General features: G+C 42.4%; 1 protein-coding gene and 1 long non-coding RNA gene across 3 annotated transcripts; both read right to left on the bottom strand.

Moving 5' to 3' along the window:
• Positions 1 to 717: 717 nt before the first annotated feature.
• Positions 718 to 1,235, bottom strand: LOC127536858 (uncharacterized). Its single transcript, XR_007946068.1, has 3 exons — positions 1,123 to 1,235; positions 870 to 1,005; positions 718 to 791 (listed from the first exon to the last, which is right to left on the bottom strand). It is a non-coding gene; the product is annotated as an uncharacterized LOC127536858 (long non-coding RNA).
• A 109-nt stretch (positions 1,236 to 1,344) lies between these two features.
• LOC127536854 (uncharacterized) lies at positions 1,345 to 12,598 on the bottom strand. Of its 2 annotated transcripts, XM_051958196.1 has the most exons (13): positions 12,428 to 12,597; positions 12,243 to 12,312; positions 11,952 to 12,055; positions 11,506 to 11,869; positions 11,296 to 11,363; positions 10,934 to 11,137; positions 10,728 to 10,793; positions 10,455 to 10,634; positions 10,067 to 10,144; positions 9,896 to 9,979; positions 9,390 to 9,476; positions 7,248 to 8,362; positions 1,345 to 7,139 (listed from the first exon to the last, which is right to left on the bottom strand). In XM_051958196.1, exons 1-13 carry the CDS (start codon positions 12,545 to 12,547, stop codon positions 1,400 to 1,402), a joined length of 8,280 nt encoding a protein of 2,759 aa, XP_051814156.1. In that variant the 5' UTR covers positions 12,548 to 12,597; the 3' UTR covers positions 1,345 to 1,399. The 2 variants fall into 2 exon arrangements, with proteins under 2 accessions (XP_051814156.1, XP_051814155.1); XM_051958195.1 differs by having other exon boundaries at positions 1,345 to 8,362; positions 12,428 to 12,598.
• Between the last annotated feature and the right edge of the window lie 10,200 nt (positions 12,599 to 22,798).

The following is a 22,798-nucleotide window of genomic DNA, read 5'->3' as shown; positions in this document are numbered from 1 at the left end:
ATTAAACAACATTCCTGTGGTCCTGAGTATTTGTTTATCACATTTATGTTATGATCTATAATAAGTAGTAATGGATCCATTCAACCTGTTACTCTAATTTCAACCGTTACCAAACAATTTTATATCAAAATAATCTTAAATGATTTTCCCAAACTCATGAGGGTTTGACCTATTGTCCTTTTAGTGGTTTGAATGATTTAATTTGTGATAGATTTGAGCAAATATTTGCAATTTAATACAAAAAAACAAGCAAATATTGAAAAGTTGGGCATGCCAGAGTTCAAAAGTTGTTTAAATTAATAGAGGTCAAGTCTTAACTGAAATTAAATGATTATCCAGTGTGCATGTGGCCTTCTTTACTTAATGGTAAAGGATTTATTAAACATTTTTGAAAAAAATATACTTTTTCAGGTTCCTGAGTATTCATAACAGGATTGCACTATGCATGGCGCACATCAAATAAAACATTTCATAAAAAGTGTAACTTTAATGCCTGAGCTGGCCGAATCACATTATTTGATGGCTTGCTATCTGGTTTTCTTAAATATATGACAGAAAAATATGAGATTTTTCAAAGGTTAGGATGCCTAAATTGTCCTCCAATTCTGGAATGACCCATATACATAGAGAGAAGGACCAATGTAACAATGCAATACAAAATACTGTACATGTAGTACTATTATAGCAACCAAAGAAGACACTTCAGACTTGAAATACTTTCATATACTATACATTTTTTATTTACAACATTCAGCCTTTTCTTTCAGCCTTCTGGAGGTCTTCTGTGTTGTCTGTGGGTGTTAAAAGATCAAAATTAACTGGGAAAATTGAAATGTGAAACAAGTGCAAATCTGTACTGCGGTTTTTACCTGAGGCATGTCCCGTCGTAGCAGGTCGTGGAAGCAGATGTGGAGGTACAGCCGTTACCGGACCTATACAGGCCGTCGGCCGACACTGCACACTACACACCCCGCTCCCTGGACCACAGGAAGCCAAGTCCAAATTCTAAAAGGTGAAGAATCAAGAGTGGCAAATTAATATCAATTAGTTTGACATTTTTCAACAATTAAGTAAATTGATGTGCATGATTAGAACAAATATTTATTGAACACTTGTTCCTACCTGAGACATGCCTATGGGGAGGCTGTAGAAGACTTCCAAAAGGACTGGGTGTCCGAGAGGAGGGAACTTGTGGGAGGACGTCTGATCTCACCACTGCACCTCCTGGACCCCCTCAGGCCTGGAACTCAAAGAACAAATCAGAGCAAGAACAAAACACAGCAGAACAATGTGCCACATGAAAAACGTGTGACACAACTGTAAAATCGGACAGCACAACACGCTGATGTGCCACGAAGTGAGTGTGTGTGACACAAAATCAGTGTTGGCTGGTGAGGCTTTAGCCAGTCAAAATGCAATAGACCGGGCTGTGATAGCTATAATACGTTTGGAGAACACCTGACTGAACACATTTCTCAGGTTGGGAAATGTAAATGTGATCAATCACAGTGTTCTTGTCTGTGGTAGACTCTGTGATCAATTGGTTGTAGCCCCTGGACAGAAGTGCATCTCTTATGCTTTTTTTGCCTCTAGAAAGGAGGTCTTCATTGAAGTCACCACAAACAACAATGGGGTGGTGATCCAACAGTTCCAATGTGTCCAAGAGAGCGTTGAGGTTTGGCAGAAACTTTTGCAAACCAAAATCTGGGGGTCTATACACAGTTGCTATTAGCACTTTGACTGGGACCTCAACCTTCACGACCAGACATTCGAGATCTGTGACACGTCCCATGCAGCTCGGCGCCTCCGCCATCAGAGCGCTCCTGCAGTACACGGCAACTCCACCCCCGGCCTTTGACGCCATGTCCCTGCACGTGGTGTAACACGCCTGTCTGCTGCGGTGAAACACAGTGTATCCCTCCAGATCAAAGGACGAGGATACAGAGGACCCTGACAGATGTGTCTCGGTGAGACAAAGCACATCTGCCAACCTGAGTTCGTGATGCAACTTCAGGTCCACCATGTGAGATGGAAGCCCTTGGGTGTTATGATGGACGATTGTCACCTCTGCATCTGGTCGCTCCGTCCGGTTGAAGCGGCGCAACAGCGGAGTAACACTCTGGAAACTCGCGCTGCGCATGTCTTCCAAAGCTGTCGTAATAGCAGGGTCGGCATAGATTTTTGTCTCATCAAAATCGGTGATGGTGAGACCCTGAAGCGAAGTGGTGCGACTAAGCGCCACATACGCCATGCCTGGCTGAAACATGCGTTTCAGGCTCACGACAGCCGACGTCACCGTCATTCCCTGAACTTTGTGGGCTGTACACGCAAAGGCCAGCTTGACGGGGAACTGACGTCTCACGACTCCGCCCTTGCGACCGATGCTCTCCTCGGATCTCTCGACGTAGACCAAGTCGTCCGAGGGGCCCAGAAGCTTTTTGCGGAGAGTCTGTCCTGCTGTGGTATTGTCCAGTTTAAGTCCAAGAAAGCTCACGACTTTGGGGTCACGTCTGTCAGGCAGAATGGTGGAGATGGTCCCAAAGGTTCCATTGACAAGGCCATCCTCCACGTTGAGATTCCTGATCAGCATAACTCTTGCTCCTTCAGCTGCCATTATGCTGTCAGGCAAATCTCTTTTGGTGCCTTTGATGTTGGGCACAGGCACCTTCCTGCCGGTAGCGACATCCTTCCTGTAGTCCTCGGCCGCTATTTTGACGTCCCCTTTAAGCAGGGAGGCCACGGTGGCTGCGTTGTGACCATCTACCTGCTTGTTGGTGGCAAAGACGTGCAGCGTTCCTGGCGGGCAATCTTTGCCGTCAGAGACGGCTCTCATGAGCAAGCCTCTGTCCGCAGCGCACAGAGGATCTTGCTTGCGCTTGACACGCAGTCGATTGAGGAGTTCGGCGAACGTTCGGTCATCCTTCTGACGCATGATCTCCGTGAGGTTGACCATGGTGAAGCGCTCTCTCCAGAGATCGAACTCTGTCTCCTCGTAGACACAGAGCGGCTTGGCCCTGCCCAGCGGCGGCAGCTGGTAAAAGTCACCGACTGCAAGAACGGAAATGCCGCCAAAAGGTTTTCGGTTTCCTTTGAGCTGCTGGAATCGCCAGTTGACGTAGGCAAACAGCTTCTTGGAAACCATGGAAATCTCATCGATGATGAGAATTTCCACCGAAGACAAAGTTGCTCTAAGTTCATCAAGTGCATTGCCCAGGCCCTGGTACGGCGGTTCCAGGGACCTGGGAAGCTTAAGGACAGAGTGCAACGTTTTGCCCGCGATGTTAAAGGCTGCCGTGCCCGTGAAGGCAGTCAGAAGGACAGTGGGCTGGGACATGTCAGCTGCGTCCCGGAATCTCGGGAGCTGCCGCAGAATCCTCGTTGCTTCCTCATGAATGCACTTGATGACGTGGGACTTACCGCAACCAGCTCCACCAGAGACAAAGTAGTGGAACGGTTCTGGATCTTGGCCCCACACACGCCGAAGGCACCACTGGCGCACAGCGTAGAAGACGCACGCCTGGGTCTCGTTCAGACTCTGAAACATCTTGCGGACAAAGTCTGGACTTAACCGAGGCGCCTCGATTCTGGGAACGGGTTCACCGACATTCAGGTCTTCAAAGTCGGGCACGGCGTCTTCGTCCTGCTCCTCTGGGATCTTTTCACGGAGCTCAAGACACTCCTGCCGTTCCGCCTCAACCTCGGGTGCAAACGTGTTCCAAGCGTTGAGGACCGGACCGAACTGGACGTTCTGGAGTGCCTTATCCATGCCTGCGCCTCGTCCCTCGAATCGCTTCCTGTTGTGCTCCACGATGTCCTTGACGTCGCGTCGGGATTTGTAGAACTCTTCGTACGAGGTGCGACCCCCGTCGTTGAGTTCCTCGTCAGATCGGTGGGGGAGGTACAGCTTTAGCAGTCGTCTGAAATGTTTTTCTGGCGCCTTGGTCTCAGAGAAGCGCGCATATCGAATGACTGCTGGTTTTCCGGCTGTCCTCTTGGCAATATGTCCTTTGTCACACAAAAGGGCAATGGCACTGGGGCCCTGTGCTTGTTCGCCGTAGACTACCCGGTAGTCTGATGCAAATTCGGCCAGGCACATCCTCTGAAACTCGGGAGTCTTTGGTCGGAACAGATACTTCTCAGGTACCCCCAACATCCAGACCTCTTCAGACTCAGGTGCCATGTCCTTCAGGCGACTCATAGGAAGACTCATCTTCATGGCTTCCTCGTCTGTGGAGAGGAAAATCACAGACCGCGAGCACTTTTTCAGGGGCAAGCTGCACGTGCGAGCCACTGCCTCCTGGGCGCTGACCTCTCGGTGCTTCGCATAGGCCTGCATGATCTTTCTCATTTCCTCACTTTGGTTGAAGGCAGACTCTCTGCTGGTCTTCACGACCGAGTTCAGGATCTCGGTCATCTCGTGCTCTGGCTTGGTGATGTATGACATCATGTACATGGCACAGCAGTACTCGTCCAGGACGTACTGGATGTCCATGTTGGCGTTCCAAGCGCGGAGAAGGTCTGGGTTATAGGCGTTAACCCAACACTCCTTCGGCTGCCGCTTCAGCATGACCACGCTCCCGCTTGTCAGATTTTCGGCGCACTTCATATAGGCGTCGTGTTCCAAGTCGCATCGACGGAGGAGATCTGACAAGCTCTCAAAGGAGGCCTTCGGATCCATGAGGAGCTCTCTCAGGTGCCGAAGCTTTTCCTTTGCTTCCCTTTGCTGCCGACGGATCTGCTCCCTCCGTTCCTTCATCACCTCTTCCTGGTCTTGACCATCTTCCATTTCCACATCCGCAGCAAAGGGCTCCGTGATCCAGGTGATATCAAACGGCAGCTTGGGGAAGCCATAACGACACACCACGTTTCCTTTTCGGCAAGAGCCGGTGTGGCTCCTGCTGTGTACCTGAACCTCCGAGACGATTTTGTGGAGCTCCGGGTCCTTCTCGGGGTCAGGCATCTGGCAGGAAATGTGGCGGTCAATGAACCTGCATACGGTGTGGTCCAAGTCCTCGCCGTACACAGGGGCATCTTTGACCCACACTAGCATGTGAATGTGTGGGCTTCCGCGGGCCTGAAATTCAACGCGGTAAAAATAATCCTCCACCTCGCCGATCGGCCGCGCTGGTGAGAGGATCAACTTTGCCATAAGGGCATCCACGCGTTTTTCAAACATGCGCATTACGGTGACAGGGTTACTGCGCAAAATGTCACACTTGGCTTTCCAGTCCAGTTCGGAAAAGTCACCAAGTGTTTGTCCTTGCTGAGATTTGATGACCCCAATTATTTCAGGCCATCTCATCTCAGCTGCCGAAAAAGTCAAAAAGAACGTCGGTTTGCCGAGTTGCCTGAGCATAGCATGCAAATCTCTCAGGCTTTTATTCCAATATGCGGGTGTGCCTCTCAGAGGCTGCATAAATCGCATGGCCTCTTTGGCCTGAATTAATCTCTCCACCTCCTCTTTGTCCTGGAGCATGGAGTTTTTGATGGCACGCCCGTCTTTTGTGCGCATCTTTCCTTTGCGCATTTGTATCGACATACTTCCTCTCGCAAGGTTCGTCTCCGTTACAAACTGCGCAAAGAAAAGGTAAGTCTGGTCCTCGGCAAACCGCGTGTCTGCCCCGAAAAGCCTGGCGTTAAAGTATCTGCTGGGTGAAAGTTTGATGGGACGGTCTTCATCCAGCGTGTTCTCTCCCGTGGGAAACTGCACAGGGAACGCCATGGCTTCCAGTTTGGGGATTGCAAAAAATCCCACAGGTTTGTTGCCTTGGGCAGGGGCAACGCTGAAAATGCCATCTCCATAGGAAAGTATTTCCTGCGCAATGTCTGGTGGCTGCATGCAGGTGTCCAGAGCAAGTCCAGGTCTTAGCTCCTCCTGCTGTTCGGTGGGTATGTCTGCAGCTAAATTGGTCTGGTAGCTGTCAGACACTTGTAGCAGCTCTTGGTCCAAGATGTCTTCTCCCCACTGGGCAGCATCCATGCTGTCGTGCTGAGAGTCTATGTCATCAGCAGACTCCTCCAAGAGGGTTTCTGTCGTGACATCATTGGACCGGTTTTCCAGCTCAGTGCTTGGTGATGGCATGTCAGTATTGCGCGTTTGGTCGTCTTCTGGCCGACTCGTTCCTGCGTCTGACACAAAATCGGCCAAGACTGGCTCAGTGTAGCTATCAGCCGCCTCCAGCAGCTCCTCGTCGAGCATGCTGTCTTCTCCCCACTGCGCATCATCCGTGCACTCATCATCTGAGTCGTGGAGGAGATTTTGGAACGTGGCCTGTTCATCAATGGTCACATCGGAATACTCAGAGTGTTGCTCTCTGAGTTTTTCCAGGGCTACCAGCACATTCTTCATGTTGACAGTGTAGAAGTGCTGGTAACCTTTGAATCGAATGTGACGCTTTAATTTCACCTGCAGTAGCTGTGCTTCTGGGAGGGGACGTGGAAGACTGTTGACAATGCTTTCCACTTCCGATGGAACACACACAACAGCTCCGTGGACTGCTCGCTGCTGTCCTTTCGGTAAGGCGATGATCTTCGCAAACGGGAGGATTTTTGCGATGAGCTGTCTCTCCAGCACATTGAGTTCGGCCAACTCCGGGGGAATGGCTGCCAACTCTAAATTGTTCGCTACTGCATGTGTTGGCATCCTCCCACGGCTGAGGTGGCTGTCACAGTTGTGGCAGATCCACTCCTGCAGTCTCTCTGGTGGCATTGAGCAAGGGGAGGAGCACTCAGCGTCACAGACATGCACATATGTTCCAGTCAAGCAAGCCTGTGCAACGTCGATGTTGGTGGAGTATTTAACTCTCTTGCATGACTTGACTTGATTTGGAAACATAGTCCTGTGGCAGACCGTACAGACGTATGTTGGTCCATGGCTGATGGTCTCACGGAATGCTGCTATTGCCGCTGCCATCACTGAAGTGAGCACTGGCTGGCAAGAGGTTCCGAGCTGTCGGTATTTCCGCCTGATGCTCAGTGCTCTCTGCAACTTCTGACGCATGTCAGGATTGGCAGCCAACCTGCGTCTTCTGAGCAGGCTACAGCGTTGAATATGATGTAGCCTGAACTCTGGATCCTTCCTGTACCTCTGGACAACATACTTTTTCTGCCTGTTCAGAATGGCTGGATCCGTACTGTACCTCTTGAGAACATCATTTTTCTTCCTGTTCCGATAGGCAGGATCCGTGCTGTACCTCTGGACAACATAATGTTTTAGCCTGTTCCGAAAGGCAGGATCTGTGCTGTACCTCTTGACAACATAATTTATTTTCCTGCTCCGAAAAGCAGAATCTGTCATGTATTTGGTTTTTACTCTGTCTCGCATTTTGACATTAAACTTGGCATAATATTTTTTAGAGGACAACAGCCGTTGTTCACGGTTGTTTTGCACACACACACACTGTGCCTGAATTTTCTTCCTGCGAAATTCAGCACAGCTGGCATACCTGATTCTCTCACCAGTTTTTTTCCCAATTTTTTCTTTCAATTGTTCCTTTTTGTCACATGCTCTCCTCTTGGCTTTTCGCCTCCGATCTTTGTTGAATTTACAGAGCTTTATTGCTTGTGGGACAGCTGAGGAACCTTTAACGTCCTCCTCAATTTTGACAGCCGTCCCACTGTCTGCCTGCCATGTGAGGAGAGGAGGTTCAGACACTTCATGTTGAACCTCGATTTCCGGGGATTGTTGAGAATGTTCACTGGGGCTGTCAGTCTGAAAAGAAACCGGGACAAACTCGTAACTTGCAGAGTCTCCACGGTCTCTAAAGAGTGTGTGCAGGTGGTTAGCCAGGTCACTGAGTTCCGCAAAAGTCATGACAATCGCCTTCCCGGAATGAGAGGGTAATCCTCTTGAGTCTCTGGAGTGGGAATCAAACACTCCATACCTCCCGGACTGATCACGGAAAACAGCAATAACCTCAGGTGAAATGATGATTAAAGCCTGATTAACCTCTGCAGAAAGAGACTCCAGCTGGCTGGCAAGCGGAAGCCACCACTGCCTTCTTCCAGGGCTCGATACTTGAGTTTTTAAAAAGCCACACCTGATCTCAGACATGTTGACATTATACAAATGTCTGTCTGTGAGGACTTGTTTTGGCATCTCCTCAACTGTCAGGTGATTGCTCTGGAAGGTCTTGTCGCGAATCAACTGCTGTTTGACTCCGACATACAGCGCGTCTCCCTGAGCCAGGACTCTATCGAGTGTAGTCCTGGTGAACTGACAGCCCTCAGTGTGGTATGCCAGAAATGTCAATGCGTTACAGCTACACTGATGGTTGCGGGAAAATACTTTGTACCTCCTATCATTCTGAGAATGACTGGCCCGGACTGACTCCACACGGTGACTCTCGCTCCTGGTTTTATCCTGAAATTATGACAAACTGTGATCAGTAATGATTATACTTTCATTATTTATTCAGACAGCTTAATTTTTTTAGTTTGGCATTAGTACTAGCTTCTTCAGTTAAAGGATCATATGATTTAATGTTTCAGTGACAACTTTTATTGTTCCTACATTATGAACATCCTCTCACCAATTTATGGAAATCTTGTATTATTTTAGCGTATTATTGCTTACTATTACCTTAGCGAGTTTAATATACATATTTGTACGTTTATTGCAATAACACATATTATGTATGTATATATTATACATAATAATATATATTTTATATATCACACACACACACACACACACACACACACACACACACACACACACACACACACTGCATTTGAACAGATCATAATGAGTTGCATTTTTTTTCTAAAACCATGAACACATAATAACCCTATGTCACTTAATTTAATTTACTGGTTAGCTCCTATTCTGTAGACATCAACATGACATTACCATTTTAATGTAATGGGACTTGCTCCAATGTTTGTGAGGAGGCTTAAGGAGGGTGCTTTGAGCAGACAATTTATGACTGCAGCATCAGAGTTGTTTCATCTAACAGACAGTTGATGGTCATGGGATCAACATTACTGTACAGACTGAAGGCTACTGAAGACTACCTGGACCACATACTTTTCCTGTTTGTGTGAAATGCAATTACATAGCAAAGTCAGTATTCCATTGACTTTTTTCCAGCATGCCAATGGCAAGTGATGTAAATATTTTATTCACCAAAACCTTTTCTACACAAATTTTGCCAGTGGCTAGTGCTAATGTAAACCCTGATTAGAAGCAAGAGTTACTTTGTGAAAGCAATGACACACAACACAGCATTACAGGTAGCTTATTGTATTGTGACCAGCATAATAACAGTTCTCTCAATTGCCAAAAAATATTTTTAACTGCAGTAAAAAAAAAAAAAAAAACAACCATGACTTTACAAAAAAATACTTGTGTATTGTCTAATATGTCTATCATAGAGGAATAAACTTACATTATCTGTTGGTGCATCAGCTGAGGTGGATGCAGCTATCATGAACCAGGGCCACTTGGTTTGTGATGGAGTCAGTGTTCGGGTCATCTGATAAATGACAATAACAGTGACACTTTAAAAATAAAGCAACACGATAGCTAGACAGTTGGCTAACGACTAAATAGCATCAGTTGTCTAAAAGCTAGTTATCTAGCTATCCAAAAGCTATTTATCTAGCTAACAGCTAGCTAGCCTTTGAATAAGCTAGCTTGCTAGCTGCCAGCTAGCTAGCCAGTAGTTTCAGTTGTCCCAAAGCTAGCTACCCAAAAGATAGCAAGCTAACAAATAAGCTAGATTGGTAGCTGATAGCTCGCTAGTAGCTTCAATTTTCCTAATGCTAGCGATTCATTGGAATTGTCATTATACAGTAAATGTGCCAGAAAAAAACAGGAACGACAAAAACGGCCACAAATGGAGATGCCTGCTTTGTAATGTTCTTTTAATTGATTATAGAGAGGTAAATATACCTTCTCAGGAGAAGGAGGCTTGCAGCCCGCATCATCAGCTGTCCAGGCCTGTCCATTCGGTGAGGGGGTCATTATCTTGGCCATCTAAACACAGAATAACAAAACTTCAGTGAAATGACGATGATTTTCAGTCAGATGATACATATTGATGAAAAGAGGACTAATCCTTACCTTTGCAATGGGAGAACAAACAGGGGTTTCTGTCTTGCCCCAACTGCAGGACAATCTGGCCGGGGGTGAGTCAAACAGCTGATGACAGATGAGAAAAAACATAGCAAGTGTCAGTGTGGACAATGTAGATGCCTGTGGAATGGAGTCAGCAGCAACCAAATGAGATACCAATTAAATGGAGTTGAACAGCTATCCAACAATTTACAACTACATTTCTGTGTAGCTGATTCAAGTCTGTTATTATTAGTGGCTGTTGTTATGAACTAGTTTTACTTAATTGCAGATGACACTAAAAAAAAACATCTGCAGAATGAACTGTCAAGAATTACATGTTTGAGCATTCATACAATCCTTCCATGGGAGATAAAATTTTAATTAATCAACTTACCTTCTTTGATTTAGGAGAAGCCTTGAAATCCGCCAGGCAAGACTTATGGGAGGGAGACACTTTATCCATGGCACTGAAATCCGCCAGGCAAGACATATGTGAGGGAGACACTTTCTCCATGGCACTTAGGGCTGTGCTGCTGAACCAGATGGGGTTCAGCGGAAGAAAGCTCTCCTCCACCTGTAAAACACAAAGCAGACACTACTAATTACAGTTTGTCCTGTCAAAAAACAACCAATAGCATCTGAAAGAAATATTTGAAGAATCACAAACCTGCTGTTGAGCCATCCTGGGCTTTGGTGAACCTCTGGACCGGGGAGGTTCCCGAGGATGGCTCGTCTGCAATCACAGAAAGCGTCACACTGAATTATAGCTATTTTTTTACCACAGTACACATATTATTACCATTATTATCACAATACATGATGTCACAGTTGTCTAAAAAAAGTCTAAAAAACATAAAGCAATTTATCAATTACCTTGCCGCCCTGACCAATTTTCCTCCGTTCACGGGGTTTCGGGCTGGGTGGAGCAGGGGATCTCTCTCTCACTGGAGCTTTCCGAACTGGAGGCTGAGGAGGGATCGGGGGCGAAGGAAGTGGTGGTGTCACCAGTTGCTCGCTGGCAGCGGACCAGAACAACTGGACGAGGATCCCCATCCCCTCACGATCACTCAGATGGACCTGCATAAATAAGAAATTAAAAAAAACACACATACAAACAGTTTTAATGTCAGTGAACATCTGCCGTGAACCAAACTTGTCCAATCAACAACTTTTTTTCACAACATAATTTAATTTTCACAAATTAAAGTCTAAGAAATGACTCCAGAAGATCTTACACCATCCTTGCTCCACAGCACCAAATCACTCAGGGGGAAGTGCTCTGCAGTGTTGAAGAACTTTACACCTTGAAAAACAATTGAAAAAAAAAAGTCAGCATTGTACCAAAATATCCAATGATACTTGAGAATTGTTAAAATGTAGGTCACGTCTTTCTTGTTTGTTCATTGAGTGAATGGAATGGATGAAAACAATGTTTTTCCTCTTACCCATACGAGCAGCCACACGTCTGTATTCCTGCCGAAGCAGGTCCTGGTGTTGGACGTCAACGACCAGGCGGGGAGGAAAGTCGACCACAAAAACCTTGGACCAGCGGTTGCCACAAGTGGTGAGGAGATTGGCAAAATCCACACCGGCCTTCTCAACAGTGGTGCTGGTCAGGTTGTTGCCAGGGGCCATGACGCAGACGGCATCAGGTGCACGAGGAACTGCAGCGTGCAGAACCTCAGTGCGAATTTCAGAAGCAGACGCCCCCGGGATCGACAGGAAGCCAAAGCTCAGCCGAGACTCTGGCATCCGAATAAAGCCATCTACAAGAGCACGTAGATGGGAGTCCCCGACAATAAGAATGAACTGCAGAAGAAATACCACAGTTTTAGTATGAAAGTCAAAAAAACTTTTTAAGAAAACGAACAGCAACAATCAATAATTATACCTTCTTTCCAGGGCGCTCAGGAGGAATGACCAACTTGTGGTTGCGCCCAGTAAAGGGTGAAGTTGGCCATTTCAAAGCTTTGTGGCGGTAACCGGTGCCACGGCCTGTTCACAAGAAGACAGAGCAAAAGAGGATTTAAAACGGATTTCAAACAAAGAGAGCTCATACAACAATCACCATTTTCTATTATTGTATGAGAACAGCAGAATCTGTGTTCAACGGGTAATTGTTGGTGGTACACTAAATATGATTGGTGAAGATATTTCATGATAAAAACAGCTGAGTACTTACGTGCAATAAGGTTTGCACGCGCCTGCCGCTCTTCCCAGAACCGTCCGGCTGGCAAGGTGGAACCAACCTTCTGTGAGCAAATAATACACTTATTTAATTCAACATCGTGCGGATGCCATGAATCTGTCCAACTTAGCACATTCTGTATTGCACAAGTCAGCATGTCAGTTCGGGTGTAAACATACCTTGTACTGGGGAGAGCGGGAGCAGTGGGGTGCGTCGACGGGAGGGGTGGGCATCTCTGACGCGTCCAGCTTCCTCCAGCGCTGCTTCTGGGCCTGGGAGCGTCTCCCCTTCCGAGGCATCCTGGAAGACAGCACAAGAGCACAAGAGAGACACACAAACACAGGGGAGAGAGAGAGAGAGAGAGAGAACAAGGCACACAAAACAGATGGATGAAGGATGGATGGATGGATGGATGAAAGGATACGAGGTGATGCCGAGGTGGTTGACCAAAGGATGTCCAAGGGCAATCCAGAGGCTCTCCAAAAGGCTGTCCAAAGGCTGGTGAAAAAAAAAACCCCAGTTATCTAAAAGCACTGCTATGAAACAGTAAGCACCAATATGAGCAGCAAAACATGCATGTACAAGACACATCTAATGTCCTCACTATGTATTTTTTCATCAGAGGGAAAAATCTACTTACACTGCTGACTCAAACTGAAACAACTAATTCAAAACACAAAAGGGCTAAAGACCAGACAATGGCTACTAAATTAAAGCACTACTGCATGTTTTCTCAGAAAGAAGAAGAATCTCAACATGTCTGCAGCAAAAGTAGCTGAACTGGTCTTTAACACAGCACAGAGAATTAATATGACACTGTAATTAATGGTATGTTAACATTTCCTCATGCAACATGTCTTAAATAAACAATATTATACTCATCATGATATTCTAATTGACTGATAGAAGTGATCGTAACATAATGGAACAAAGCACTGGCACCTTAATTAATTTTAACATCAAAATTGCTAGAAAATGTAGTCAATGTTACATTTAACCACACTACTTTTTAAGCAAACACTACAAGGTACAAGAGATATTTCATCTGTCAGAGTACTATTTTACAGAGACAAATGTATAAACACAGTATAAACTAAGACTTCAACATAGTGAAGAAATGATAAATCCTTTGTGTATTTTCTGTGTTTTAAAAAGCTGAAAAGCCAGAAATAATCCCACATCAGCAGATGCATGTACTGCTGCTACTGCTACTATAACTGCCTGTATACAATTATTCAGCTGGAGTGGCAGTACTTTTCAACAGATTTAATGGTGATATTCTGGAAACCAAAGCTTCAAACAAAGGCTGCTGGATCATTTCAGTTTTGAAGGTGGATGATTTGATGTCTATCATTTGTAATGTTTATGGACCAAACAGAGCATCGCAAGCAAAGGACATGTTTACTGAACTCTCTTCAGCTTTGGACAATTTAAAGGAAAAATACAAAGATTCTACTATTATCATAGGAGGAGACTTTAATGATGCTCCAGATGATTACATGGACAGACATCCTCCAAGATCTGCATCATTACTGGACTTTAAATCCACCTCATTTATAAGTGATGATCTTTTGTTAACAGATGTGTGGAGATTTATGAACCCCAATGTCACAGACTGCACGTGGTCTAACACCAGCAGAAGTTTACAGTCACGAATTGACCTTTGGTTAATCTCATCACAGAGTTTACAGTTTGTTTTAGACATTTCTCATACTCATGCTCCACTGTGTGATCATAAATTAATAAGTTTAAGATTAACAGGATCAAAAGAGAATTCTAACATAAGAGGCTATTGGAAATTAAACAATAATATATTAGATGATAAACAATTTAAAGAAGGGGCACAATTACTTGCTAAGGATATATTCAGTAATAGAGAAATGAATCCAATTCAAAAATGGGAAGACTTTAAAATTAAAATTAGAGAAGTTGCAATTAAACATAGTAAAGAAATAAAAAAGTAAAAGATGAAAAAATGAATTTTCTAATAAACCAGCTACAGTTAAGTTCCAAACATGATCTATCTGAAGAAGACCTAAGCACACTAAAAAAACCTCAGAGAAGAGCTTGACAGAATGTACGTGAACTTAGCGAAAGGCGCTTTCATCAGATCTCGAGCCAAGTGGTTAGAAGAAGGCGAGAAAAACTCTAGTTACTTTTTTTGCATTAGAGAAAAGAAACAGAAAAAGAAATAATATTACATCTGAACTCCTATTCTTAAATATTTCCTGCAACCCAAATATTCAAGGTTTAGTAGTTTTCAATCGTGAGATAAAGATTTCACAGCTAGCTAATGACACAGTTTTATTCCTCAAAGATAAATCACAGATACAAACTGCACTGCAAGTAACTGGTGAATTTTCTGAAGCCTCAGGGAGTACAACATGGCTCACAAAAATTCATTTTTTCCTGTTCTCTTCCTGTTCCTGTATACAGTTGTGCCATTTATTCTGAATTTACAGACTTTGTCATTTATTTTTGGGCCGAGTTAATAAGTTATTCATTCATTTAGTCCTGGGTTTAGTCCATGATACCCTGCTCCTGTGACGTCTAGTCAGACCTGGTTTGGTTCTGATATTAGTCCATGTAACCCTGCTCCTGTGGGACAGAGTTTAGTGTCTGATTGTAATTCTGTTCAGTGAATAGATAATGTAAGTTATAAAGAGGTTTTGTTTTTGCTTAAGCACTTTTCATTCTTTCGTTGGCTGATGTGGTCAACTTGAAGCTGTTGAGTGCATTAGAATCCTATAAAGACAAATGTTACAAAGTGGTTGATGGAGTTATTTCAATTATGCATATATTTATGGAAAATACTGAAATGTGTTGTGTACATCCAGCCACAGAACCTTCATCCATATTTTACATGAAGAAACATTTTCAATATTGCCTGCTGTTGCTCTGTTTTTTTTCAGTTTTTTAAATCTCAATGTTTTTTTTTTTATTTGTCTCTATAATAAGATTTTAACAAAATGCTATTAAAATACACCAGAATGCAGGAAATAGGACAAATAATTTTCAAAATTTTCTGGGGGAGGGACCCCAGACCCCCCATCAGCATCTCACATAAACCAAATCTCACTCTGAGGTCTGATCACAAGTTGGCAGCCCTGAATTATTGTGTTGTGAGCAAAAGTCATGGCCACTGTGGCCTAAAACATTTACACAGTAAAGTATCTCTGAAAAAAATCTAAATCGGTCCAAAAAGTGGAAAAGCAATTTCTCATGGGGGCTAAGCCTACCCTGTCCTTAAAACCTAGTGACACCCCTGTGTGAGCCTGGCAGCTGGTCGCCATGGTGACCGCACCAGCTGAAGATAAGTTAGCAGTATAAAGTACATTTTACAAGACTAAGACACTTACAGCATAGTGAAAATCTTAAAAGAAAAACAAACAAACACTGTGACTTGTCTGAAACCACTGCTATAAAACATTTATCACCAATATGAGCAGAAAAACATGTACACACAACACATCGAATGTCCTCGCAATGTATTTTTTTTAATCAAGAAAAAAAAATCTACTGTCACTGCTGACTGAGAAACTGAAACAACGATTTTAAAACACAACAAGGGTAAAGATCAGACAATGCCTACTGAATGGAAGCACTGAAACATTTAATCATGCAACATGCCATAAATAAATGATATTATACTCATCATGATGTCCTAAATGACTGATAGAACTGATTCTAACATGATGGAACAAAGCACTGGCACCTTAATTAATTTAAACATCAAAATTCCTGGAAGTGCACACAGCACCATTTTGCAAGACTAAAACAGTTATAGCAAAGCTCCTGTTTAACCACACTATTTTACAGAAAACACAATGAGGTAGAAGAGATATCACAGCACCATTTTACTAAGACAACCGTTCTACATAGATGCAAATTAAAACGTCCCAAAGCACATATAGCAACTTGAACATGACCAAAGCAAATACTACTACATCTTCTTTAATCATCATTTCTACACATCAGGGTCAAGTTTACATTTTCTGCTCTGACCGTCAGCATCCCTATTCATTTAGAGCACAAAACTGAACTGTGCAACTCAAGTTTACAGTCAAACAAAGCTAGAAGAAGTTGAGGGAGAAAGGCGCTTCACACTCCCTCACCAAGAGACTGGAAAAATGCATAAACTCTCCAGTTTAACCACGCTATTTTCCAAACAAACATTATGAGGCAGAAAAGGCTATTTATCCGTTGCAGCAACATTTTACAAAGACAAAGACAAAGCTATCTAGCTATCCAAAAGCTATCTATCTAGCTAACGGCTAGCTAGCCTTTGAATAAGCTAATGATAGCAACTTGAACATGACCAATGCAGACATTGAAATATACCAAAAATATTGTCGTTTGTTTTTCCACTTCAGCATTCAGTATGCATTTCTACTGTTACCCTTAGCATTTAGATTCAGTTGGAGCATAATATTTAATAGGATATAGTGCAGAATCAGCCTATGCTAAAGCTAGCAGGGAGGAGAAAAAGTACGCAGCCTTACCTCTGAATGGAACCGAAGAAAGGGCGTTGGCGGCCAGCGGCCAGCGGCTTTATTTGAAAGAAGTGCCAATGAACGTGCACCGGGGGCCTCCATGCCACCGCTGATTGGTGTTGCTAGGCTGTTGCCGGGTGCCTGTTGGGAGAGGCGTTTTTTCCAGAAGGTTCTGTCTGCAGTGTGTGTGTGTCAGTAGACAGCCGTACTTCCGGTTTTTGTCGTTGGAGGTTTGAAATGCATTATGGGGAACGTAGTAGTATACTACAGTGTGAACGGTTGGCATTCTAATCATACTTATAGTACATAGTATACAGTATATACTCATTGAGTATGTAGTATGTAGTACGTTAGTATGCCATTTCGGACACAGCCAAAGAGTCATAGAAAGAGAGTATTACAACCATATGTGAAGAGAAGAGGATGAAATTAAGTAATGACTAATAACATAATCATGTTTACATGTGGTGCAGTTGGTTAATGCGATTGGCTGTTAACCAAAAGGTTGGTGGTTCAAGCTCACCCAGGGATTAACAGCTCTGCTTCTCATAGTCTTATTTGTAACTTGCATGCGCTCATGTTTTGTTTTGTTTTTCTTCTTACCTTTCATGCTGCTGGAACTGTGAATTTCTCTTTGGAGATTAATAAAGTATCTATCTATCTATCTCTATCTTTTAATAATATGAATAATATGTTCAAAATTAATTGGTTGTGTCGCCTCATAAGAGAAAATGTTAAAATGTGGAATGCAATACCAAAGTATGTTTTCCAAAAAATAGGAGGAATTCATTTTTTACTTAAATGTAATTATAAAATTGACAAAAATACCAATTCAATTATCAAACTTTCATAAACAGGCGTTGCTCTCCTGGGGGCTGATCTAACACATTTAACTTCACCTTTTGTTTTCAGACTTACTATCTTATTATTTTAATTAAGTGTATTTTTATTTATTAATGTTATTATTTTGATACATTTTATTTACTTCACCATTTTTGTTGTTTTATTTAATGATTAATTTAATGACATTTTAAAAATATTTAATTAATATTTAGCATTTATATTTTTTGCTTTAATTTTATTCTTTACATTTTCATTTTATTTTTTGTGATTTAATATTTGACTTTTGGATTTTTTAATTTTACTATTTTTTATTTTATTGTGAATATTTTATTGTAGTTATTTTTAATTATAAAAGTAATTAGTTTTTTATTTTGCACTATTGTGTTTTTTAACTGTTTCTTACTTTTATTTTGTGTATTGTTGTGATTTTTATAAAACTTATTGTATTTTCAGCTTTATTTTATTTCATATTCTGTTATATGCATTTTGGATTCGTTTTATCATTTTAATATATTTTATTTATTTATGTAATTTGTTATTGTATTTATGATGGAAATTAACATTTAGCATTTATATTTCAGTTTTATTCATTAGATTTATTTTTCCTTATAGTTTTACATGTTTGTGTTTCAGATTTTTATTTAATTCTTTTTTATTTTATCATGAATATTTTGTTGTTTTTAAGTTTTAAAATAATTTTCATTTTGTTTTGCATTATTGTTATTTTTATGTCATTTTAATGACATTTCTAATGAAGAACATTACATTTTGCATTTTTATTTTAAATTATTTTTGAATTTTTCACTTAATGTTTGCCTGAATTATATTTTGTTTATCATTGTTTTCATTTACTTATTTTAAGCATTATTATATTATTATTTTTAACTACAAGTATTTTGATTTATTTCTGTATTCATTTAATATATTTTATTTACTTATTTTATTGTATTTTACAATTATTTTGATCAATTAATATTCATTTATTTGACAAACAGGCAAAGACATAGAGGTAACAGTCTTCAAGATTGCATTACTTCATCAGAAGATACAACTGCATTTATGGGAATCGAGTGTCCTCTGTTGCTCTGTCCCAAAAGAGGGTGGCCTGCAGTGAATATTGTAACTATTTTGCTCAAAACTTTTTTAGTATTAATATACACCCCATATAAACTGACTTGGCCCATCAAAGCAATATCATGATAGCATGCTTTTTAAAATAAATTGTATTAGATACATTTTGATATTTGTTCTACTATCGTGGTGCAGGAGCTTCCGAGACAGGCACATGCAAATACTGGCATTTTTATGATAATGGCAAGCTTTCAAACATGGAACTTTCAAATTAGCTGAACATATTTTCAGTACCTTAACCTGTTTAATGTTTCTGACACAGTATGCCTGGTACCTCATTCTTAGTGCTCCATTTGACTTCACTGTTGTAAGTTGAACCGATAATTTGATCGTTACAGTTCCTGTAAGTTTGACAAACTAGTGTGGATATTTAAAGTAAGAGCAACATACATGTACATGAAGTTAATCATTGTGGATTTGTGGAATGCTCTTCCTATAAGGACGACACGCCAGTTCTGTGGAGATGGTGGTGTTCCGTTATTATGGAAAACCTAATCCTGGAAGGTATGATTGATTTAACCTTTGTTAGATCAAAGAGATCTAACAAAGGAGATTAGATTTCTTTGTTAGATAAAATATTGTTATATTGTATCCCAAGCCGGCCGTTTCAGCATTATTATGACTATTTTCTTAGTTTATTTTTTGTTTCTTCAGGCATGGGAGAAGGTTTGCCCATTTCACTAAGGAGGGAAAGGACATGATTTCTGGCCGTCTTTCACTTGTTTTCTGACTGAAGCGGAAAAGAACAGATGATAAAGACACAGATGTAAGAATATGTGACAACACAATGAGTGATATAATATGGCGACTTTACATGTATGTGTAATTAAGACCTTCTTCAAAGGACAGTGTTGTCACCAATAACAATAACAGGCAGCCTTGGTTTAAGGCCCACTGAATGGTCTCACTAGGAAGCACACCATAGTATTTGTCATGTTTGTCCTTTGTTTCATTTTATTAGTAAGTTTGAACCACCGGTCATAAGCCTGACACACAATAATAAACAGTTACACTAACATTATAAATGTACATCGGCATTGCAGATCAGAAACCAAGGGCTATCTAGAAATAATATCAGACCTAACTGAGATCTAGACTTTAATAAAAAAATCCCCACAGTTGAACAGAGACAGAGATGCATATTTGAAGACATATTAAGTGTTTTCTTTTTACAAATTTCAGTTATTGTCACCATGACCTTGTGAAACTCTTGCTGCTAGCGTCAGCAGCATCCTTTACAAACTGACAAAAAATGGACATTTGGAAGAACCACCGACTATATAAATAAACATTTAGTTGTAGTTCTGATATGTTTGTCTTGGAATGTTCGATCTATTTAGAATCATGACTGGGAAGACAATGAGGTGCTGAAGGTTGGTGAAAAGCCACCCAAGATCTATTGACCCACATTTTGTAGAATTATTTGTGCAAAATACATTTTTGAAATTACAGGAGGAAGTGAAAGAGGCACAGTGGGTGCGCCAGCTTCACTGTGCTGCTCTATTGACTGCATGAAGGGAAGATCTCACCTGGTCAAATTTGGATTGGAGTGACTCTAAAGGCTGTGTGAAGCTAAGAGGTTTAACTGGCAAATTGTGCTGTGCATTTATTTTGAAAGCAGAGACAGGAATATCTCACCTGCTCAAAATTTGGATTGGAGTTACTCAAAGGCTGTGTGAAGCTGAGAGGTTTAACTGGCGTTTCCGGTCCATCGCAGGCTTTTATTTTGAAATTGTGCTGTGCTTTTATTTTGAAAGGAAGAGCGGAAGATCTCACCTGGTCAAAATTTGGATTGGAGTTACTCTGAAGCAGGGGTGTCAAACTCAGTTCCTGGAGGTCCACTATCCTCTGTGTTCTAGATGTTTCCTTCTTCCAACACACCTGATTCAAATGATTAGCTATCATTAAGCTCAGCAGAAGCCTGATAACGAGCCTGATCATTTGAATCAGGTGTGTTGGAACTGAGTTTGACCCCCCTGCCCTAAAGGCTGTGTGAAGCCGAGAGGTTGAACTGATTTTCAGGCTGAAATGCAGCTCCTGTGGAGGTATTGGGTGTGAAGGTGGGTGTGGCACACCAATGAGTCTGTGTGTGTGCGTGGACCATGCCTGCGCGTGTGTAAGGGCGGTTGCTATGGGCCCCCATAGCAACGGTGCCTGCCACAGACAGCAGAAAGTGCTTCTCAGCAGCAGCGCGCAACGTCTCGTTCTGGCGCTAATTGTGGGCTAACCGTGAATGCTAGCTGAAACCGAAATGACCGTGAGCGAGAGAAGGCTGTGGCTAACCATAAATGTAATTATTTTCCAAATATTGTGAGAAATGACCGAGTTACAGCGATTTAAAAAACACTGTCCCTCCATGAGGCAGATGATTCAGTTTACATTGGTTCTTATGGAGAGAACGGTGCGACTTTGGTCTAAACTGCTGCCTGCCATTTCACTTCAGAAAGAGCTAGGTCTTCAAACTTGGATTCATTTGAATCCCAGGAAATTGTTTACAATCTGACCAAATTTCATCTCCTAACTCTTATTGTTTGGTCGTGAGGGCGATGCGATCGTGAAATTTTCAGGCGGATTTTTCACGTCTCCTCCACTCTACTAACTGACATCACGCACTCTAAACAGAGGCAGATTTTGAGAATTTTCACTTTTTTGAGGACTCACTGATGAAAACTGTAAATCTCAACCTGACATGAACTACATTCCTGCGAAGACAAGAAAATCCACTGCGTTTTGATGGTTAATGAAGTTTCTAGGGTGAACGTATGGCGAAGCAGTGGCGTTTGGAAAAAAGTGGATTTTTTAAGCCGATTTTTTTCGCTCCCCCATTCATTTTTCTATGGGACTTTTTTCGCAGTTTTCTGCGAATAACTCTGCGAAGAAAAATGACGAATGTCTTAGAAAAGTCACTAGCCCGGATTCCCGATGAAGCCGCACGTTTGATGTATAATTGTTTTGGTTTCTCCAAAGGCCTAGGACTAGTTAGCTACACCGAAAAACGGCGGCGGGAAGGTTGAAGAAGGAATAAGACTAGACAATCCCCGCTGGGCAGGAAAATCATTGGGAGGGGCTCGGGATGTGTGCATGTCCGGAGAGGCGATTTATCTGGCAAGACGATCTCACCTGGTCAGAATTTGGATTGGAGTTACTGTAAAGGCTGTGTGAAGCTGAGAAGTCTAACAGGCAAATTGTGCTGTGCTTTTATTTTGAGAGGAAGAGACAGGAAGACCAGACCTGGTCAAAATTTGGATTGGAGTTACTCTAAAGGCTGTGTGAAGCTGAGAGGTTGAACTGGCGTTTCCAGTCTTTCACAGCCTTTTATTTTGAAATTTTGCTGTGCTTTTATTTTGAAAGGCACAGACAGGAAGATCTCACCTGGTCAACATTTGGATTGGAGTTACTGTAAAGGCTGTGTGAAGCTGAGGGGTTTAACTGGCGTTTCCAGTCCGACGCAGGCTTTTATTTTGAAATTGTGCTGTGCTTTTATTTTGAAAGGCAGAGACAGGAAGATCTCACCAGGTCAAACTTTGGATTGGAGTTACTGTAAAGCAGGGGTGTCAAACTCAGTTTCTGGAGGACCACTATCCTCTATGTTCTAGATGTTTCCTTCTTACAACACACCTGATTCAAATGATTAGCCATCATTAAGCTCAGCAGAAGCCTGATAACGAGCCTGATCATTTGAATCAGGTGTGTTGGAACATAGTTTGACACCCCTGCTCTAAAGGCTGTGTGAAGCTGAGAGGTTGAACTGATTTTCAGGCTGAAATGCAGCTCCTGTGGAGGTATTGGGTGTGAAGGTGGGTGTGGCACTCCAATGAGTCTGTGTGTGTGCTTGGGAGCATGCCTGCGCGTGTGTAAGGGCGGTTGCTATGGGCCCCCATAGCAACGGTGCCTGCCACAGACAGCAGAAAAGTGCTTCTCAGCAGCAGCGCGCAACGTCTCGTTCTGGCGCTAATTGTGGGCTAACCGTTAATGCTAGCTGAAAACCGAAATCACCGTGAGCGAGAGGAAGGCCGTGGCAAACCATAAATGTAATTATTTTCCAAATATTGTGAGAAATGACCGAGTTACAGCGATTTAAAA

The sequence above is a fragment of the Acanthochromis polyacanthus genome, chromosome 13 (assembly GCF_021347895.1).
Source record: "Acanthochromis polyacanthus isolate Apoly-LR-REF ecotype Palm Island chromosome 13, KAUST_Apoly_ChrSc, whole genome shotgun sequence".
NCBI lineage: Eukaryota > Metazoa > Chordata > Actinopteri > Pomacentridae > Acanthochromis > Acanthochromis polyacanthus.
This window is presented reverse-complemented; position numbering and strand designations above follow the sequence as displayed.

Bases quoted from the DNA above. Each gene is read 5' to 3' on its own strand.
- LOC127536854 (XM_051958195.1), bottom strand. From the start codon at position 12,547: ATGCCTCGGAAGGGGAGACGCTCCCAGGCCCAGAAGCAGCGCTGGAGG. The intron at 10,635-10,727 runs GTTTGTGATTCT...TGTGTTTTACAG, and splicing joins CCAGGATGGCTCAACAGCAG to GTGGAGGAGAGCTTTCTTCC. The intron at 8,363-9,389 runs GTAAGTTTATTC...TCATAATTTCAG, and splicing joins CTGATGCACCAACAGATAAT to GATAAAACCAGGAGCGAGAG.